This window comes from Odocoileus virginianus, chromosome 16 (genome assembly GCF_023699985.2).
Source record: "Odocoileus virginianus isolate 20LAN1187 ecotype Illinois chromosome 16, Ovbor_1.2, whole genome shotgun sequence".
NCBI classification, from domain to species: domain Eukaryota; kingdom Metazoa; phylum Chordata; class Mammalia; order Artiodactyla; family Cervidae; genus Odocoileus; species Odocoileus virginianus.
In genome coordinates this window covers 51,841,852-51,860,076 of record NC_069689.1, presented here as the reverse complement: position 1 = coordinate 51,860,076, position 18,225 = coordinate 51,841,852, and the positions used below count along the sequence as shown (strand labels likewise).

Genomic DNA, 18,225 nt, shown 5'->3' with positions numbered 1-18,225 from the left:
GTGCCCATGGCAGACATAACTAATGGATCATAACCTTCCTTCTCCCCAAGCTCAAGTGTGGCCTTACCAATCTTCTCAGCAGTAAACCACAGACATCTGCCTCCAGTCCTTTGGAGCTGGCCTGCTAAAGAGAACCAGTTTCCACTCATGAGATGCAGGATTACTTATACCTGATAGGGAAAGTAATCTCATAGCACAACAAGGAGAGAGAAGGGTCAAGAATGACTTCCAGGTTTCTGGCTTAGACAGGGGGTGGTACTGTTTGTGAAGCCTGAAAGTAGCAATAAAGAATCAGATCTGTAGGGAAGGCTGTGAGTTCAGACCTGAAGTTGCTGAGTGTGAGATGGCCACGATGTATCCACATGATGACCTGTGTGTGGCTGAGGACTGGAGAAGGAGATGTGGATCACATCAGTGTGTGCACAGTCATTGAGGACACAGGAATGGAATTTACAGAAGGAAAATGTGTAGAAATAGAAGAGTGAAACACCACCCATGGGGAAGTAGAGGAAACCATAGAGGCAACTCCTGAAACTCGTGGATCACAGGGTGTCAAGGAAGAGATGATTCCAAGAAAGAAGCCATCAGCAGTGAGAGTCAGAGTGTCCGTGTGTGATGCAGCCTCACATGCCTTGGGTCCCTTCAACAAGCAGGCTGTCTTTCAGCCTATGTCAGGGCTGTGTCCTTGAAGCTGCAGCAGGTGAGCCCATGTTGTGGTGTAAGGCGCAGCTCACAGGAGGGAAAGAATAACCAGTGACTGCAGGACACTTTCCCAAGCTTAGCAGTGGAAGGAAGGAGTGGAGACATGGTGGGTGATGTGTGTTGCCGTCAAGTGATTGGAGTAATGGTACTGTTGCTAAGAGACAGTTGCTATGTGGCAGGAAGGACTTGAACAGGTGTCTAAGCAGAGGGAAAAGAGCCAGCAGAGGTGATGTGCGGAAAAGAGAGGGAATGTGGCAGACAGCCTTTGATGGAAGAGCTCATCTGTTTTGGAAACTGCAGAAAAGAAAAGAGACATGAGGATGACCCCCAAGAATGTGACAAGTCCAGTCTGGAAGTTGAGAACACTCCCGCCCCATGGAATGATCTTCTGTTAAGTAGGAGTAGATCATGTCCTGAGAAGAATGGCAAGGTGATATTTTCTGATCTTCTCCTTCAGTGTTTCTTTCACAAAATGGCCAGTAAACCCATGTGAGGGTGCTGACCCAACATGAGTCACCAGGAAAACACATGTGAACAATGAAATGCTAGCCCACGTCCACCAGACTGATAGCAGCAAGTGTCGGTGATGAGGTGGAGCCACTGGAACTCTCCTTTGATGCTGGTGGGGTGCATAGAGGTATAAGCACTTGGGAAGAATTCTTTGGCAGTGCCTACGAAAGCTGAAAGCATATACTAACTCTGGGATCCAGCATTCCACTTCTGGGCATAAATCCAACAGAAATGAGTGTTTAGGTCCACTTATTTATATATGCTTAGGTAATAGTAGGGCTTCCCTTATAGCTCAGTTGGGAAAGAATCTGCCTTCAATGCAGGAGACCTGGGTTCAATTCCTGGGTTGAGAAGATCCCCTGGAGAACGAAATGGCAACCCACTCCAGTATTCTTGCCTGGAGAATCTCATGGACAGAGGAGCCTGGCGGGCTATAGTCCATGGGGTCACAATAGTCAAACATGACTTCACAACTAAACATATATATGCACATAGGTAACAGTATCTAAAACAGCCTTATGCATAAACCCGCAAACTGGAAACAGTCTGGATATCTATCAGTTAGTAGAATGGGTAAATAAATTATAGAATATTCATACAGTGGACTGCCACACAGCGTAAGAAAGCAAGAGCTTGTATATATATCTCAATGTGAATGGATCTGTCAAAAGACGTCAGACTCAAAGAGTCATATTAATAAGAGTTAGAAAAAGGAAAAGTTGGACTTCTCTGGTGGTACAATGGATAAGAATCTGCCTGCAGATGCAGGGGACCCGGGTTCAATCCCTGGTCCAGGATGATTGCACATGCTGTGAAGCAGCTTTAAGCCAGTGCACCACAACTACTGAGGCCAAACTCTGGAGCCCCAGAGCCACAAGTACTGAGGCCTGTGATCTGCTGCAAGAGGAGCCACTTCAGTGAGCAGCCTGCGCACCAGAGCTCGGGAGCAGCCTCCCGCTCTCTGCGACTGGAGAACGGCCGCGCAGCAGTGAAGACCTGGTGCAACCAAAAATAAGGAAAATAAATACTTTTTTTTAATGGGAAAATTAATTAAAGTAATAGAGGCCAGAATGATAGTTACTCTTGGACTTTGGGAGAATGAGGACAGCAGGGAAGCCCAGATGCTGCTGGAAATGTTTTAGTACAGGGGTGGGTACAGACGCAACAAGTCATCGGTGTTCCCTTAGTCTTGTGCGCGTCACAGAACATAAGGTATCGAGTTTATAAAAAAATAAATAAAACCCTACCAACAAGGATGTGGCCAGACCCCAGCACCTCTCCCTGAAGGCTGCCAGAGCAGCACAAGGCTGATGTTTTTCTTTTTCTCACTAATAACTCTTTACCACCCACTCTTTTATAAGCATTTTTTTCCAAGAGATATTAGCAAAATGCAGTCAGCCCTTAGTACCCATCTGACGGAGATAGGGTAAAAAGTGTCTCTGTAATTAAAGCTATAACTTCGTTACACCTACGATCTCTCAGGTTTAGCCCTCCAGCACCCAGAGACTTTCTCTCTCACTTCCTGATTTCTTGACTGCAGCTTCTTACATTTTGATTACATTTGCTTCAAAGTTGGGGCTCTGTTCTACTTCAGAACAGATTCCTAAAGTTTCCTATCAACAAATCAATAGTTTTCAGGGCAGAAAGCAAAAATCAATCTCGCTTTCCTGCATCTGTCTCTGTCTCAGTGACTCTGTTAGAGCACTTGGCCCGGGGAGAGACAGCCTGGTGGCCATCTGTCAGTCTGTCCATCTGTCTGGCAGTCCAGGCAGGCAGGACATATGCCCTCTCCCTGTGCCCTGCCCGTGGCATCACGCTGTCATGCTGTCTGGAGGGTTGGCTGCAGGAGGGGCTGACGAGGGGCCCTGAGGGGACAGAGAGAGGCCACGGAAGCCTAAGGCAAGACTTGTGTCCCAGAGACCTTCATCAGTAGCTCCCACAGACCTAGGGGATGAGCCCCCTGCCGTCAGCCTGGGCCATCAGTGCTGTCTCTGGGCCACCCACGAATTCATCAGTAGATGGGGCAGAGTTCCGAAAAAGAGCAGCACAGATGATTAAGGACTGATGGCCTTGATTTATGCATGAAGATAAGAAGGACTCAATCTGCATAGGTTAATGTAATGAGGATGGAGTTTTCAGGGAAGTTTTGATAACCGCCCACATGCTAAGGCTTCATACTCATCAGGGAGAGAGAGGGGAAGTGGATGATGGCTTGGAGAGAAGGTGCCCAAAGCCTGTTATTGCCATAGTTACCATCATCACCAGGGGCTGCTCCCTGCCTCCTTTGATGGAAAATGGAATGGAATGCAGCCTGCTCTTCGGGCATGGGCTGTGGTCATCGGTGTTCACTGACACAGATCCAACCTGCTCGCTCTTTTGTTCATCCAGAAAACAGTTCCCAAGTGCCCACTCTGGGCTGGCCGCTGTGCTAGGCATAGGAAACCAGGGCTGAACAGGATGGAACTGGTCCTTGGGGAAACTGCATCTTAGGAGGGGGAGAGAGAACAAGAAACCAGAAAACCAGAAATGTCCGAGGCAGCTTCACATAATGAGGAGAGAGCCATGTAAACAATAAAACACGGCAGGAGACAGTAAGGAATCTCAGATGGGCTGCAGGGTCGCTCTAGGTGGGGTGTCCTGGGCTCCCTGTGAGGATAGGGCCCAGCCAGGTAAAGACATAGGGTAAGAATGTCCTGGGAGCTCCCCTGGTGGCTCAGCGGTAAAGAATTTGCCTGCCAATGCAGGGGACGAAAGTTTGATCCCTGGGTTGGGAAGATCCCCTGGAGAAGGGAATGGCAACCCACTCCAGTATTGTTGCCTGGAGAATCCCATGGACAGAGGTGCCTTGTGGGCTACAGTCCATAGGGTTGCAAGGAGTCAGACAGGACTTAGCAACTTAAACAACAACAGAATGTCATAAAAGAAGAATCTTGGATTTGGTCTGTTCCAGGGGGAAGAGAAGAGGACTGCATATGGCTGGGGAGTCAGTATGGCATAGGGGAGAGACAGGCAAGTAGGGGTGAGGTCCTGAAGATCATGTCTGTACCAGGATGAGAAAGAACGTCAAGTAATACAAAAATACTGTGATTTTCTTAAAATCTGACTTGTGCTATTTTCTTTGCAGAGCTCAGCCTCCCTGATTATGCTTTTCTCACCCGAATATTAAAATTAATTTGCATTCCTTTGGCACATACCAGCTGATTGATGTAGTCAATTGACCTAGAGGTCTGTTGATTGGCAAGCAAGAAGCAGCCTAAACTGGAAAATTGGCCATGCACAGTCTACATGGCGGATAAATGACATGCAGTAATTTAAAGCTGAGTTTAGATGAAATGAATGAGAACAAAACCAAACAAGAGATTGGAACCCCTAGGATCCTTTAGTCCTCCTAAGATGCCCTGAGTCTCTGAGAATCAGAAATAGAAGGTTTATAGTCCTGCTGCCTTGCAGATAGCTCTGTTTATAAGAAGGTGCTGGGGTGGGGGATAAAAATGTATGCCAGTTACTCACCAGGAGCTACAAAATGTATTGATTAGATCAATGCTACTTCCTGAGAGGTTGCGGGTCTGGTTAAAACACTGTCTCTCTCTAGGTTGGTGAGTTCTGGGGCCTCTGTTTAAACAACCTCCAAACCCTTCTTTGCCTGAAGAGGAGAAAATCCCCAAATGATCTTGAGCCCCGTTCCCGCACCGCCTGGGAAACACAGAGGACACGTTGCTAACACGCATGCGTGTTTCTCAGCCCATCTGCCCTGTCTGTCGGTTGTTCTCACAGCAGCTGGGGCTGTTTTCCGTGAGGGTTCCCCGCTTAGCATGAGAGGTGTATGACTTACATGCCTCATCACTGCGAGTTTTTACATGTCTGTGTCCCCCCAGTTATCCATGGGCTCCTTGAGCGTAGAAATGAGGCTGTTAGCAGAGACTTCGGGGTACAGGGGAGGAAGTGGCACCGCGGTATTGTCACGGGGGATTCTGTTCACGCAGGGCTCAGCCTCAGGGATGGCGCCCAGTGTCTGCATTGACTGGCCCTGCTCCCCCGGCTAACGGTTCCCGCCCCTCTGCTCTGCTCCAGGGATGACTGCGATCCCATGTGCCTGTCTGGGCATCTTCCTGGGCGGTCTCCTGGTGAAGAAACTCAGCCTGTCTGCCCTCGGGGCCATTCGGATGGCCATGCTCGTCAACCTGGTGTCCACCGCTTGCTACGTCTCCTTCCTCTTCCTGGGCTGTGACACGGGCCCCGTGGCTGGGGTTACTGTTCCCTATGGAAACTCGTAAGTCTCAGAAAGGTCTCTCTCTCTCACACACACACACCTCAGAAAGGTCTCTCTCTCGGTCTCTCTCTCTCTCTCACACACACACACACACACACACCCGCCCCACCATCCCCTGCCTGCCCAGGGATGCCAAGACCCTCTCTCCGGAGTACGTTAATGGAGCCAGCTTCGTCCCTAGTGACGCTGACCTGGAAGTTGATGATGCCCCTGCATCTTCCACCCAGGGTTGAAGGATACATGTGAACCTTCTGGGTGGAGAGGACAGAATTCCACTTAAAGGCTATCTCCCAGGATGGCTAGGGGAGCACTGGGGAGACAGGCAGACACTCACTCCCCAGAGAACTCAAGTGCCTATTTTTGGCATTTGATTTTCGGAATGAAGATAGAAAATTAAAAATAGGTTTTATTTTAAAATTCAGCTTATAATAGAGGACAGAAGTGTGTATGTGTGTTAGTAGCTCAGTTGTGTCCGACTCTTTGCAACCCCATGGACTGTAGCCTGCCAGGCTTCTCTGTCCATGGGATTCTCCAGGCAAGAATGCTGGAATGGGTTGCCATTTCCTTCTCCAGGAGACCTTCCCAACCTTGGAGTCGAACCCAGGTCTCCTGCATTGCAGGTGTATTCTTTACAGTCTGAGTCACCAGGGGAGTCCATAAAATAGAGGAGACTTCAATAATTCCTTAAACAATCAGAAGCTGTCATTAGGCTCACATAGTAATCACAGGGTCCAACCCATGGTGGGTGTTGATAAGTGTGGGGTGGGGGAAGAGGAGAGAATGGAGGGAAGGAAGGAAGGAATTTTGCTCCTACAGGACATCTTATTTCCTATCTATTATCCCAAGACTTTGAACTGAAGTTGGATCAGACTTTTCCTTAGAGGGTGTTATGGAGAGTCCTGATATATCCAGTACCAGTGGCTGCTCCTTTTTCTACATGAGCCTCTGCATCTACCTGGGAGTCCAGTCTGGAGCATCAGGGCTGCAGCATGCTTGGCCCGCAGGATCCCAGTTCCTCCCCGCCCCAGTCTCCTCCTCCGAGCAGGCCACCTGGCTTTCTCCTGACATTAAGTCAGACAGAGCCAGGCTTGTCTGCGAGGTCAGGCAGACAGGATGGAAGCACACTGGCCAAGGCATCTTCTGTATATCCGTGCACAGTCCAAACACCAGCGCCCTTCCTTCCCTGTACCATGGCCGCAGTGGCCACTATGACCCCAGAGGGCAGGGGGCTGTCAATGGGGATCCAGAAGAAGCTGACCTTTCTCTGATGGATGCCACCTGTCCTCTCTTTTCCAGCTCAATGCCTGGCTCAGCCCTGGACCCCTACTCATCCTGCAATAAAAACTGTGAATGCCAAACCGACTCCTTCACTCCAGTGTGCGGGGCAGACGGCATCACCTACCTGTCCGCCTGCTTTGCTGGCTGCAACAGCACGGTACTGGTGATTTTCTGACGGGATGCGATGGGGCGGGGGACACAGACAGGCAGAGTAGCTTAGAACCCCAGGTCGGGGGCAAGAGTAGGCAACCTCCCGTGTGCTGTAGTCTGCGTCCCTGCACTGTGAATTGTCTCAGCCTCTGCCCTGCTCTGGTGGAGAATTCTCCATGAGAAAGATGGGAGGCCTGTCAGGCCATCCAGGTGCTTTGTGCTAAATCAGACAGGTTTCCAAAAAGTGTCACTGAGCAATTTTAACAGAGAGTAAAAATTCAAAGGAAGCTGTATGGAGCCAGAGGAAAAGATTATGGTTCAAAGCTAGGAATAGGATGACTCCACAGGTAATGAGCTCCCCATCAACAGAAGTATGTAAAGAAAGGTTAGAACCATATATCAGGGAAGACTTCTTTCATACCTGAGACTATGCAACGCTAATTCAGCATCTTCTCTACTCAGTTCCCTTTGCCTTTATCTTCTCAGCTAGATGCCTCCCACCTTTTTCCATCTTGCCACTATCATTTCTTTTGGTTTGCTTTTTTGTTCTTGTATTTGTTTCTGGGTTTTTCCTTCTCAACATGAATTATACGGTTGACTCTCACCCTGCGTGCAACTTTCCACATTCTCTGCATGAAAACCTGAGACTACAGGACTGGTCACCTAGTCCTGCTGATCCTACCTGTACCTGCCCTTCTGCGTCCACTCCCCACTGCCCTGCTGCAGGCCCCTCATCTCTCACTTGGACCAGTGTAGTAGTTGCCTCCCTGGCCTTACAACTCAGGATGGGCCCCTACTGGTCTGTCTTCTCCATTGCAGCCAGAATGATTTCTGTAATATTGCATATTGTTGTTCAATTGCTTAGGCATGCCTGACTTTTTGGACCCCATGCCCTGCAGCATGCCAGGTTTCCCTGTCCTTCACTATCTCCCGGATTTTGTTTGGATCACGTCCATTGTGTCAATGATGCCACCCAACCATCTCATCCTCTGTCGTCCCCTTCTCCTCCTGCCTTCAATCTTTCCTAGCATCAGGGTCGTTTCCAATGAATTGGCTCTTTGCATCAGGTGGTCAAAATACTGGCGCTTCAGCGTCAGTCCTTCCAATGAATATTCAGTGTTGATTGTTTGATCTCCAGGATTGACTGGTTTGATCTCCTTGCTGTCCATAGCATGATGTATACATATATTTCCTAATATCGGACCATCCTTGCATTGTAGAATGAATTCCACTGTTTTGTTTTGTTTTCAGCCATGCCACATGGCTGGCAGAATCTTAGTTCCCAGACTAGGGTCTGAACCCAGGCCCAGCAGTGAGAGCAGAGAGTCCTATCCACTGGACTGCCTGTTGTTCAGTTCCTCAGTAACACTGCATAGGACCCTTTCTGCTTAGTTAGAAGATAAGGTCTAGGCACTGAGCTGGGTTTCTATCTTCAGCACATGTCTGTCCCCCCCATGCTCTTCAGCTGTGCTTCCTTTCAGGTTGGGTATTCCGCTTTCCCCACACAACATGTGTCTTTTCCTACTTCTTCAGTCTGATAACTCCTACTCACCCGTCAATACCCTACTCAGATGCCCCCTCCTCTGTGAAACCATCCCTGCCCTTTATCTTTGAGATTCTTGCCTCTGCAGTCTTGCTACCTGTCTCTCCTGGAGGCACTTTTCTCGTTTCGCTGCAGTGATCTGTTAAAAGGGTTTGTCATCTGCCCTGACCTGTGAGTTTCCTAAGTGAGACCTGGCGCCCACAAGTGCTCTGTAAATGTCTGGAGATGCAGAGATGGAAAGAAAGACAAGAAGGCTTTCTTGGAACTTAGAGTTGACATCATTTGTTTTTCCACTTTACTTGTGTGTCTTTTGGGTGCAGCCATTTCTTTGAAGGAAGAAAACTGAATTATTTGTTTTCATTTCCAAAGACCTCATTTTTCCTTGCATTTACCACTAGATTTTTGGCCAGTTATTAACATTTTTCTATAGAGAAAATAAATCACCCTCGGGCAGGGGTGGGAGGGTGGCGGGGGCGGGGGCAAGGACCGATTTTTTTTTTTTAAGTAGATAATCAGACAGTTTCCTTAAGTGGGTGGAAATGAATTTTTAAAAAGAGATGGGACCTTGAGAATGGTTAAAATAAAAGTACAAGCTATTCTTTTTCATGACAACAATTTCATTAACACTTTAATATCTAAGAGCAAAGCTATATTATAAATCAAGTTTGGTTACTGTGCTGTGCTGAGAATGACATTGACTCAGTATAGGCTAGCGTCCTGAGACCAAAGCAGTCTATTCCAGAGCGTTCTCTGACCAAAAAAACAGTCTAAAAAATGTGTGTCTCCTGTTCTTCCCTGGACAAGAGGCTTATTGAATAAGAGCTTAATCAGGCCCAGGTTTGCTTCTAGCTGCTGAAGCAGCAAGCTGTGGAATGCAGTTGTCAACAGAGGGCAAGCATCTCCGATTCCCTCTGGACATACGTGGTTTATTCCCCAGACACCTGCCTCTTCTTCACAGTACCAGAGGCCTCATATTGTCTGCTGGGGTGCAGGTGATGCAGAGAGGTGATACTCCCCTGCAATTACAAGGCAGAGATTGAGAAAGTTCTGGGGCTGGAGTGGGAGTCACACTCTCCCCACAGAGACAGGTCTCTGGATGCCTTGTCTTCCAGTGCGTGGACGAGGGCTTTAGGGTCACAGAGCTGTGTGTACCCTGGAAAGGGGCCTTTGTGACAGTCTAGCCCTAAAAATAACCGCAACCATGAAACTTGGCAACACTGGCAAGCTCCTCTGAGAGCCTGTGTGGGCCAGGTGACAGGGCCTTTCACCGATCACTCATGGCCCCGGGTCAGAGGAATCTCAGGCCATCAACCAAAAGTGAGCAAAAAGCAATTTCAAAATACTTTCAAATATTCTGAGAAAATGTCAGAAGGGGGATCATATTCCTGGGATGTTTACTCCCTCTTCCTCTCCCCTTCTTGTCTGCAAGCTCCCTCCGGAAACTCTTCCACAAACTAGAGGTTTCTTCATCCCTCTTTCCCCCTTTCATATTTTTTCCACCTGCATCTGCTAGAGTTCTCTCCCAGTGTGCGCACAGCCATTCTGTCACCTATACCCCCAGCTCTGCGTATGTTATCTCACTCATCCTCGCAACAACCTTGGAAGGAGGTGTTATCCTTGTCCCATAATTACAGAGGAATCCCTAGCCCAAGGTCACACAGAACGTGGTGGCACCAGCATCGAATGCAGGGTCTGCTGGACAGCAGTCTCAGATCTTCCCCTGACCCTCTGACTTCTCTCTTGAGTCTGCCTGCCTTTTCTGCCAGCTGAAAGGAGCTCTCCTTGTGGACACCCCGCAGTCGTTGTGCCTTCACGATCTGACCCTGCTGCCTCTCCAACCTCAGCCTCCCCACTCCACCCCCCTCTTGAAGAACCACTGACACAGTCAGGCTTCTTGGGGTGCCCCCTGTGTACCCAGCTCTCTTTTACCTCTGGTCCTCTGTCCATGCTGTTTATCAGGGCAGGTCTTCCCCTATGCCCTTGACAATCCTTAACATATCCTTATCCACAGCTGAGAAGCCTCCTTGCACATCCTCACTGCTTCCGGGGCTGCACCAGCCCCCCGTCCCCTGCAGAGGCCTCAGCACCTGCTCTCCCAGCAGGGTGGTCCCCCTCCACCAGACCAGAAGGTCCATGTTCACCTGCATCTCCATCACTTGCCCATCACTAGGTGCCCGCACCCAGAGATGAGGTTCTGCTGGAATGCAGAATGACCCTTGCATTCCCAGTGTTAGCCATGGCTCTGGATAAAGGACCCGGGCTTCCTGCATGCCTGGCTGGAGACTGTGCCAACCTCAGCATGCCCCAGGGAGACTCAGGTGGTAATACCACAGCCAGCAGGCGGGTAGGCTGGCCAGTGCAGATTGCGGTACCGAACACCTCATCTGTGCTCATCTCTCCCCACTTGACAGCTTCCATCCAGACTTGTGAAAATTCCTCCTAACTCGATTAGACGTGAATAAATCACCAACGAAATCACTCTGATTGTTAGAAGATCTGGTTCGGGTTAGCGGTTTCCTGATATCAGACTTTCCTTCCTGCCCTGGTTTGAGGTTTTGTTTTTTGTTGTCTGATCTCATTTCTCCTTGAGTGATAGCTTTGAAAGTTTCCAGAATTGCATTTAATATACAATTTCTAATTCTCATTGCACGTGCCCAGGAGGGGTGACGGAAAAGATGGCAACTTAATTTTCTAAGCTTTCTCTGGCAGGAATACATTGTCCAGATTGTTTCTGTCCCTTTCACTCCCAGAAGTAATTATTCCAACAGAAAGCATGTTGGGAGCTGCTGACTGAGTGCTGGAAGTTGTATCCTTCTGATGTACTGAATAATTGACTTAGAAAAAGGCTTCTGTCAGCCACCAGTGGAATGTTCAAAGACAGTACAAGTCTGGCACAGCAGCCTGTGGGGGCTGAGGATAGATGACTCATCTGTGCCCCCATCCAGGCCACAGGGATTTATCAAGCACCAGTTTAAACAGAGCTCAAGTGGGTGCTATGGCAGGGAGGGGAGGTGTTTACCCCATTTTGGATGCATGCAGGGGGCTCCTTGTTCAGGACAGCGGGTCTCAGGGCTGACCTTCATCCACGGAGAATGCGTGGGCATTTGCCTGGTGGATAGGATGGGAGGGCACCTGAGTATGGCGTGAGTGTGAGCCCAGGTTGGTGGGAGGCTTGAACCTGGTGACATGGGCAAAGCTTTGGTTCAGAGTCAGGAAAGAGGAGAACCTAGAGGGAGGGGGGTATGCCTCTGAGCTGCAGCTCCATCCTTCCCCTCCGCTCTGCCCACGCCTCCCCCTCTCGGGATGCCAGAGCAGACAGTGAGCCTGGTGCTCCCCAAAGTGTAACCCTTTCCCCGCCCCTCAGCAGGAGACCACTAAGGCTCTGACGGGATGCAGGTTACTGGGGCGAAGGGCAGACGGAGGTCTCGCTTTCATCGCAGAGTTTTTCCTCCCTGGCCGTTATCCTTCAGCCAGTGACCCTGCAAGGGAACAAGCGAGTGCATTTCTTCTTGTGGCGTTTCAATTTCCCCTGTGCCCAGAGGCACATGGGTTGCCGATGATGCTGTTTGTGACAGGCTCTGAGGTCTTTGCCTGGAAATACCGGCTGGAGTTGGACCAGTGAGGTGAAGAGATTCTAAGCTGCAGAAAGACAATAATAAATGACAGGAGAAGGTCTGAGGAACTTCGCTGAATCATAAAAAGATCCCGTGAAAGTCTAGGACATGTTGGGGGTGTGTTACCATTCAAAGGAAGACGTCCCAGCTATTGTCCCATCTCAGGCCTCTGCCATCTCGGGCATCGGGCAGAAGCAGGGCAGGACACTGCGAGGGTCAGCCCTCCCCCAGCTAACCCCTTTCTGAACTGCAGGACTCAGGTCCTACCTTTCATAGAAATTGCCATTTCTTCCTGATTATTGTTTAGTTGCTAAGTCCTGTTCAACTCTTTGTGACTCCATGGACTGTAGCCCGCCAGGCTCCTCTGTCCATGGGGCTCCCCAGGCAAGAATACTGGAATGGATTGCCATGCCCTCCTCCAGGCAACCTTCCCAACCTAGGGATTGAACCTACGTCTTCTGTGTCGGCAAGTGGATTCTTTACCACTGAGCCACCGGCGAAGCCCTTTCGTCCTGGTAACTGAACACATTTCAGAAAGAAAACCAAAATCAGTATTTCAGGATGTTGAGAAAGAAACAGTCAAGTTTTCACAGGCTCGAAATACAAAGAACGTCATCACCCCCTTGTCTGTCCCCTTAGAAATGTCATTTTCAACCTAGAGATTAGTTTTACTTGTGCAGTTAGTAGAATTGATCCCTCAGTATTGAATACAGAGGGAAAAAGCCCAAACAAAAACAACTTTATTTGCCAGATACTTCAGAAACACTACCGAGGAATATCTTGTACGTGTAATATGAGCTGTCAAAATAGCATGCTAATGATTTCCTCCATCAATGGGAAAATGAATCCTAGCTTCAAGAGAGTCATTTTTCTATTTTTATGGTCTCCAGCTTTATTGTAATTATTTATCCCCATCATTGCATGTGAATAGAAACATTTCTCAATTTAAATTAATGGCTGGGTGTAGAACAAGGGTAGAATTTTCAGTGACTGTGCAAGGGTAGAATTTTCAGTGACTGTGCTCTTCTTCTTTTGTTGATTTCTTCTTCTGGAGTTTTTAGATTTTTGTAAATAGATGGTACATTTGTGTGGTTCAAGAACCAAGAAGTATAAAAAGGAGGGAGTGGGAACTCCTCCTTTCCATTTCTCTCTCCTGTTCACCCACTGTTCACTTCACGACTCTGCCCAATAGGTAATTACTATTATTAGTTTCTTGTATATGCTCCTGGGTTTTAATGCACATACAAGATATTACTCTGTAGCTTGTTTAATTTTTGTCATCATTTTTGCCATTTTAATTAGATAATTGCTTTACAATGTTATATTAGTTTCTGCTGCACAATAGCACGAATCAGTTATATATATACACATATATCCGCTCCCTCCCACCCCCACCCCACCCCTCCAGTCATCACAGAGCATCTAGCTGGGCTTTCTGTGCTATGCAGCAGGTTCTCACTGGCTAGCTGTTTTACACACAGTAATGTATATGTGTCAATGCTACTTTCTCAATAGCTTGTTTGTTTATTTTTAATTGAAGTATAGTTGATTTATAGTGTGTTTATTTTCAGTAAAGTGTACGGAAAAAGTGCACAGAAAAAGTGTCCATATATTTATTTCCCTATGCTGGACAGTAGGTCCTTGTTGGTTGTCTATTTTATACTATAGCTTGTTACTTGTGGGGTTTTTTGTTGTTAATAATTTATCGTGGAGTTTTTTCATGTTAGTAAGGAAGGAACACACTGATGCATTTTTTACAGCTGCATAATCTTCCATTGCGTGAGCCTATTGGAGTAAGTCTAACCAACTCCTATTGATGGGCGTTCAGGTGGAGGCAAAACTTTAGTTCCTGCAGGCACTGTGGTGACTGGAATTGGACTCACATCATTCTGTGCCTGGGCAAGCCTGCCTGCAGGATAAATTCTCCTATAATTTCCGAGCTAGTCCCACCCTTTCCGCCAGGTCACCACCACTGTTTTCAAGTCTTGTCAGGCCAGTTCCTCTGTGAGCAGTGGGGCCATCTTAATTATCAACGAGATCTCTCAGGGCAGGAAAGCCCAGTCCTGCCACCCCATGCACGGTACCAGGCAGAGACTCCAGCTCTCACATCACTTCTCCCCAGAGAATGGCAGCCTGGGAAGACATTCCTTTGCCATGAGGATGGAAAACTGGACATTTGCCAGGTCAGGGATGGTAAACCCCTCTCCGGAGCCTAGTGCACTTTCTTCATGGTTATCCAGGACGTGATCATCTGCAGGCAGTTGCCAAGGTCTGTCTGCATTCTGGACTGTTGTATACACACAGGGTGAGAATCAGATCCCCACCATCGAGCATCTGCTTCCCTCATACCCAGCTTGCCGTTGTTCAGTTGCTCAGGCACGTCCGACTCTTTGCGACCCCATGGACTGCAGCATGCCAGGCTTCCCAGTCCTTCACTGTCTCCCAGAGTTTGCTCAAACTCATGTCCACTGAGTCAGTGATGCCCAGGTTATCTCTATGTTTTCAGACTTCCTAGCGGTTGGGGCTTTAGCAGGTCTCAGTTAACCTATGTGCCCAGTTAACATCAGCAAAGGCCTGTCCTACTCCTCCCTTCTCACTTGGGACCATAGGGTGAAGCCCCAGTGGTGGAAAGTCCTCTCTTCCAATTATGCACCCTGGGATAAGGATTTGCACCACACTGGGACATCAGGAGGGAAGTTTCTCCCCAACCTCAAACAGCTGCTTTAGCACAACAGCCAGATTGGTCTGCAGTCTCTTCTATCACCTGGGCCCAAATAAAGGGCCTTTTGCATCCTTTGGCATAGGCCTTAAGCTTAGCATTTACCCTTAGATTCTCTGTGGGCAGGGTCCTGGCAATGTTCCAGCATGTACCCTAGGCCTCAGGACCACCCGCGTTTTCTGTTCATCCTGTCGAATTGACTCTTGTAGCCAAGAGGGAAACCCATCCAAGTTCCCGCTCAGATCACTAGCGCTTACCTCCTCCCCAGCCTCTTTCACAGCTCCTCTCAAATAGGTTTAATCTGAATAAATGAGTACAGAGTGGCCTAGGTCCTTTGGAAGGGACCCATCCATTTTCAGGGGGCATCCGAGGTGGCCAGTGGGTATAGAATCCACCTGCAATGAAGGAGACATGGGTTTGATCCCTGGGTCAGGAAGATCCCCTGGGCATGGCAAGCCACTCTAGTTTTCTTGCCTGGAGAACCTATGGACAGAGGAGCCTGGTGGGCCACCGTCCATAGAGTCGCAAAGAGTCAGACATGAATGAAGCAACTGAGCATGCATGCACATCCATTTCCAGCTTCTCTCCTTGGCATCAGGGCAAGCCAGCATCATCCCTGGGCATGGACCCATTCTCCCGTCTCCTAGCCCAACAAGTGCCTGGTTTCTTTCCAGCTGCCCCGGCCTGCCCCGCGTCCACTCTTGTCGCGTTCTCCCTGGCTCTGTGCTCTGAGCTGGCCCCTTGCCTTGGCTGCACATCCCAGGGTGGCTCAACCCTGCCGTTCACTCACACCGTTCACAGGATTGTGCCTTCCTGGACATGTTCACCTCACCTGGACCATATGGACTGTGTAATCACTGAGATAAGGGCATTTCATTTCTGTACCATTCCAGTAGGGCCATGATCACAGGCCCGATCTAGGGAAGACCCTCTTCAGAAGGGGATTTTCACATCTCAGAGCAGAGGAGGTCCAGGAAATTTCCTCTTATGGTAGATGGAATATAGTTCAGCCATAGCCTAGGTACAGAGCAGAAATCTAAGACTGGGTGTAGGTTTCAATTACAAAGTATTCATTAAACTAAACAGAGCTCACACAATTCATTCAAAGGGTACTGATCATATCACAGTCCTAAAGGCTATGAGAGTCAGAACTTGGTTCCCAAGGTCTGAGTTCTAAGCCAGCCCCTCATGGCTGGGCCTGTTTCCTGTTCATACCTGAGCACTCTCTGAGTCCACGTGGTTCTCAGGACCGCAGCCCCAAATCTCTTTTTCCTCATAGGCTACAGGAGGGACCAAAGAGAGAGGGACGGGGGTGGTTTGAACTAGGGCAGGGTTTGAGAGAGATTTTGTCTTTGTCGTTTAGTCATTTCAGTTCAGTTCAGTTCAGTCGCTCAGTCGTGTCCGACTCTTTGCGACCCCATGAATCGCAGCACACCAGGCCTCCCTGTCCATCACCAACTCCTGGAGTTTACTCAAACTCATGTCAATTGAGTCGGTGATGCCATCCAGCTATCTCATCCTCTGTTGTCCCCTTCTCTTCCTGCCCTCAATCTTTCCCAGCATCAGGGTCTTTTCAAATGAGTCAGCTCTTTGCATCAGGTGGCCAAAGTATTGGAGTTTCAGCTTCAGCATCAGTCCTTCCAATGAACACCCAGGACTGATCTCCTTTAGGATGGCCTGGTTGGATCTCCTTGCAGTCCAAGGGATTCTCAAGAGTCTTCTCCAACACCACAGTTCAAAAGCATCAATTCTTTGGTGCCCAGCTTTCTTTATAGTCCAACTCTCACATCCATACATGACCACTGGAAAAACCATAGCCTTGACTAGACGGACCTTTGTTGACAAAGTAATATCTCTGCTTTTTAATATGCTGTCTAGGTTGGTCATAACTTTCCTTCAAGGAGTAAGCGTCTTTTAATTTCATGGCTGCAGTCACCATCTGCAGTAGTTTTGGTGTCCAGAAAAATAAAGTCAGCCACTGTTTCCACCGTTTCCCCACCTATTTCCCATGAAGTGATGGGACCAGATGCCATGATCTTAGTTTTCTGAATGTTGAGCTTTAAGCCAACTTTTTCACTCTCCTCTTTCACCTTCATCAAGAGGCTCTTTAGTTCTTCTTCACTTTCTGCCATAAGGGTGGTGTCATCTGCATATCTGAGGTTATTGATATTTCTCCTAGAAATCTTGTTCCAGCTTGTGCTTCATCCAGCGCAGTGTTTCTCATGATGGACTATGCATACAAGTTAAATAAGCAAGGTGACAATATACAGCCTTGACGTACTCCTTTCCTATTTGGAACCAGTCTGTTGTTCCATGTCCAGTTCTAACTGTTGCCTCCTGACCTGCATACAGGTTTCTCAGGAGGCAGGTCAGGTGGTCTGATCGTTTAGGATATGGTAAAATGAACAGACTTTGAGGGTTCATTCATTCATTCATTGTTTCATTCATTCAGTACTGTCCTCTGGAGCTAAGGATAAGTCAGGAATCAAAACCACAGTGGTCTCTGTCCTTATTAGCCTCATGGTCATGAGAAGGGTTTGACATAGGAGTACGGGGGAGGTTGAGAATTTACCATCGTGTTTCTGTAGAGTTTGTCATTTCTAAGGTAAGAGATGTGGAGGGAAAGGAGATGGGGGCTGGGAGTGTATATATCTGTCAGGGTTTGGTCAGGAAAACAGCACCCACAAGTCCTTTGGAAGTAGACTTCCAAAGTTTAGTTTAGGAAATAGATTTAGTATAGTATAGGTTAGTATAGGTTTAATATAGGAAATAGATCTTATGGGAGCATGGTGGAGTTGGGGAATTGAGATCTGGAAGAAGTGAGATGAAGGACTGGAGGAAAGTCACCACACCCCCAGAAGTATCAGCTCAGATGGGCAGGTTGAGGCTTATGGGAAATTCCCCAGAAGCTGTGCTCAGCGGGCTGCTCAGTGAGATGAAGGGGCAGTCAGGGACATCAGCAAGACTGCATCCACATCAGTAGAGGCGGGCACAGGGCCTCTGTTGTCAGCAGGGTGGTCAGAAAAGAAGGTGGGTGCACAGGGATGGTAGGGCCAACCGGCTCCTTCTGGGCACCTCTGCGTTTGTCTGTCCCGATGTCTGACCATCTGAGAGTAACAGCCCCTGCCTCACTTACAAATCTCTCCTGTGTTTCCTCTGGTCCAGCTCTCATCCATGCAGGGAAGGGAATCCTAAGGAGATGGATCCCCGCCCTGGACAGTAGAGTCATGCCAAGATGCCAGTGCAGAATCCTGTACAGGGCGGTCATCCTGGAGCTGGTGTTGATGTCTCAGCACATTCGGAGGCTTAGGAAGGGGCATCCCGGATGGGTCTGGGATGGGTGTGAGTTAGAGATGAAATTTACGAGAGTCATCAGAAAGCATGTGCATACATGCTGAGTCACTCAGTCATGTCCAACTCCATGTGACCCTATGGACTG

General features: G+C 48.5%; 1 protein-coding gene across 4 annotated transcripts in view; it reads left to right on the top strand.

The window, feature by feature from the left end:
- The window catches only part of SLCO3A1 (solute carrier organic anion transporter family member 3A1), a 458,121-nt gene that overhangs the window by 325,986 nt on the left and 113,910 nt on the right, over window positions 1-18,225 (top strand). For all 4 annotated transcript variants that reach the window (XM_070478194.1, XM_070478193.1, XM_070478192.1 and 1 more), the window contains exons 6-7: window positions 5,284-5,482; window positions 6,779-6,917. In XM_070478194.1, the coding sequence (XP_070334295.1) occupies window positions 5,284-5,482; window positions 6,779-6,917 (338 nt within the window). The remainder of the gene's footprint in view (window positions 1-5,283; window positions 5,483-6,778; window positions 6,918-18,225) is intronic.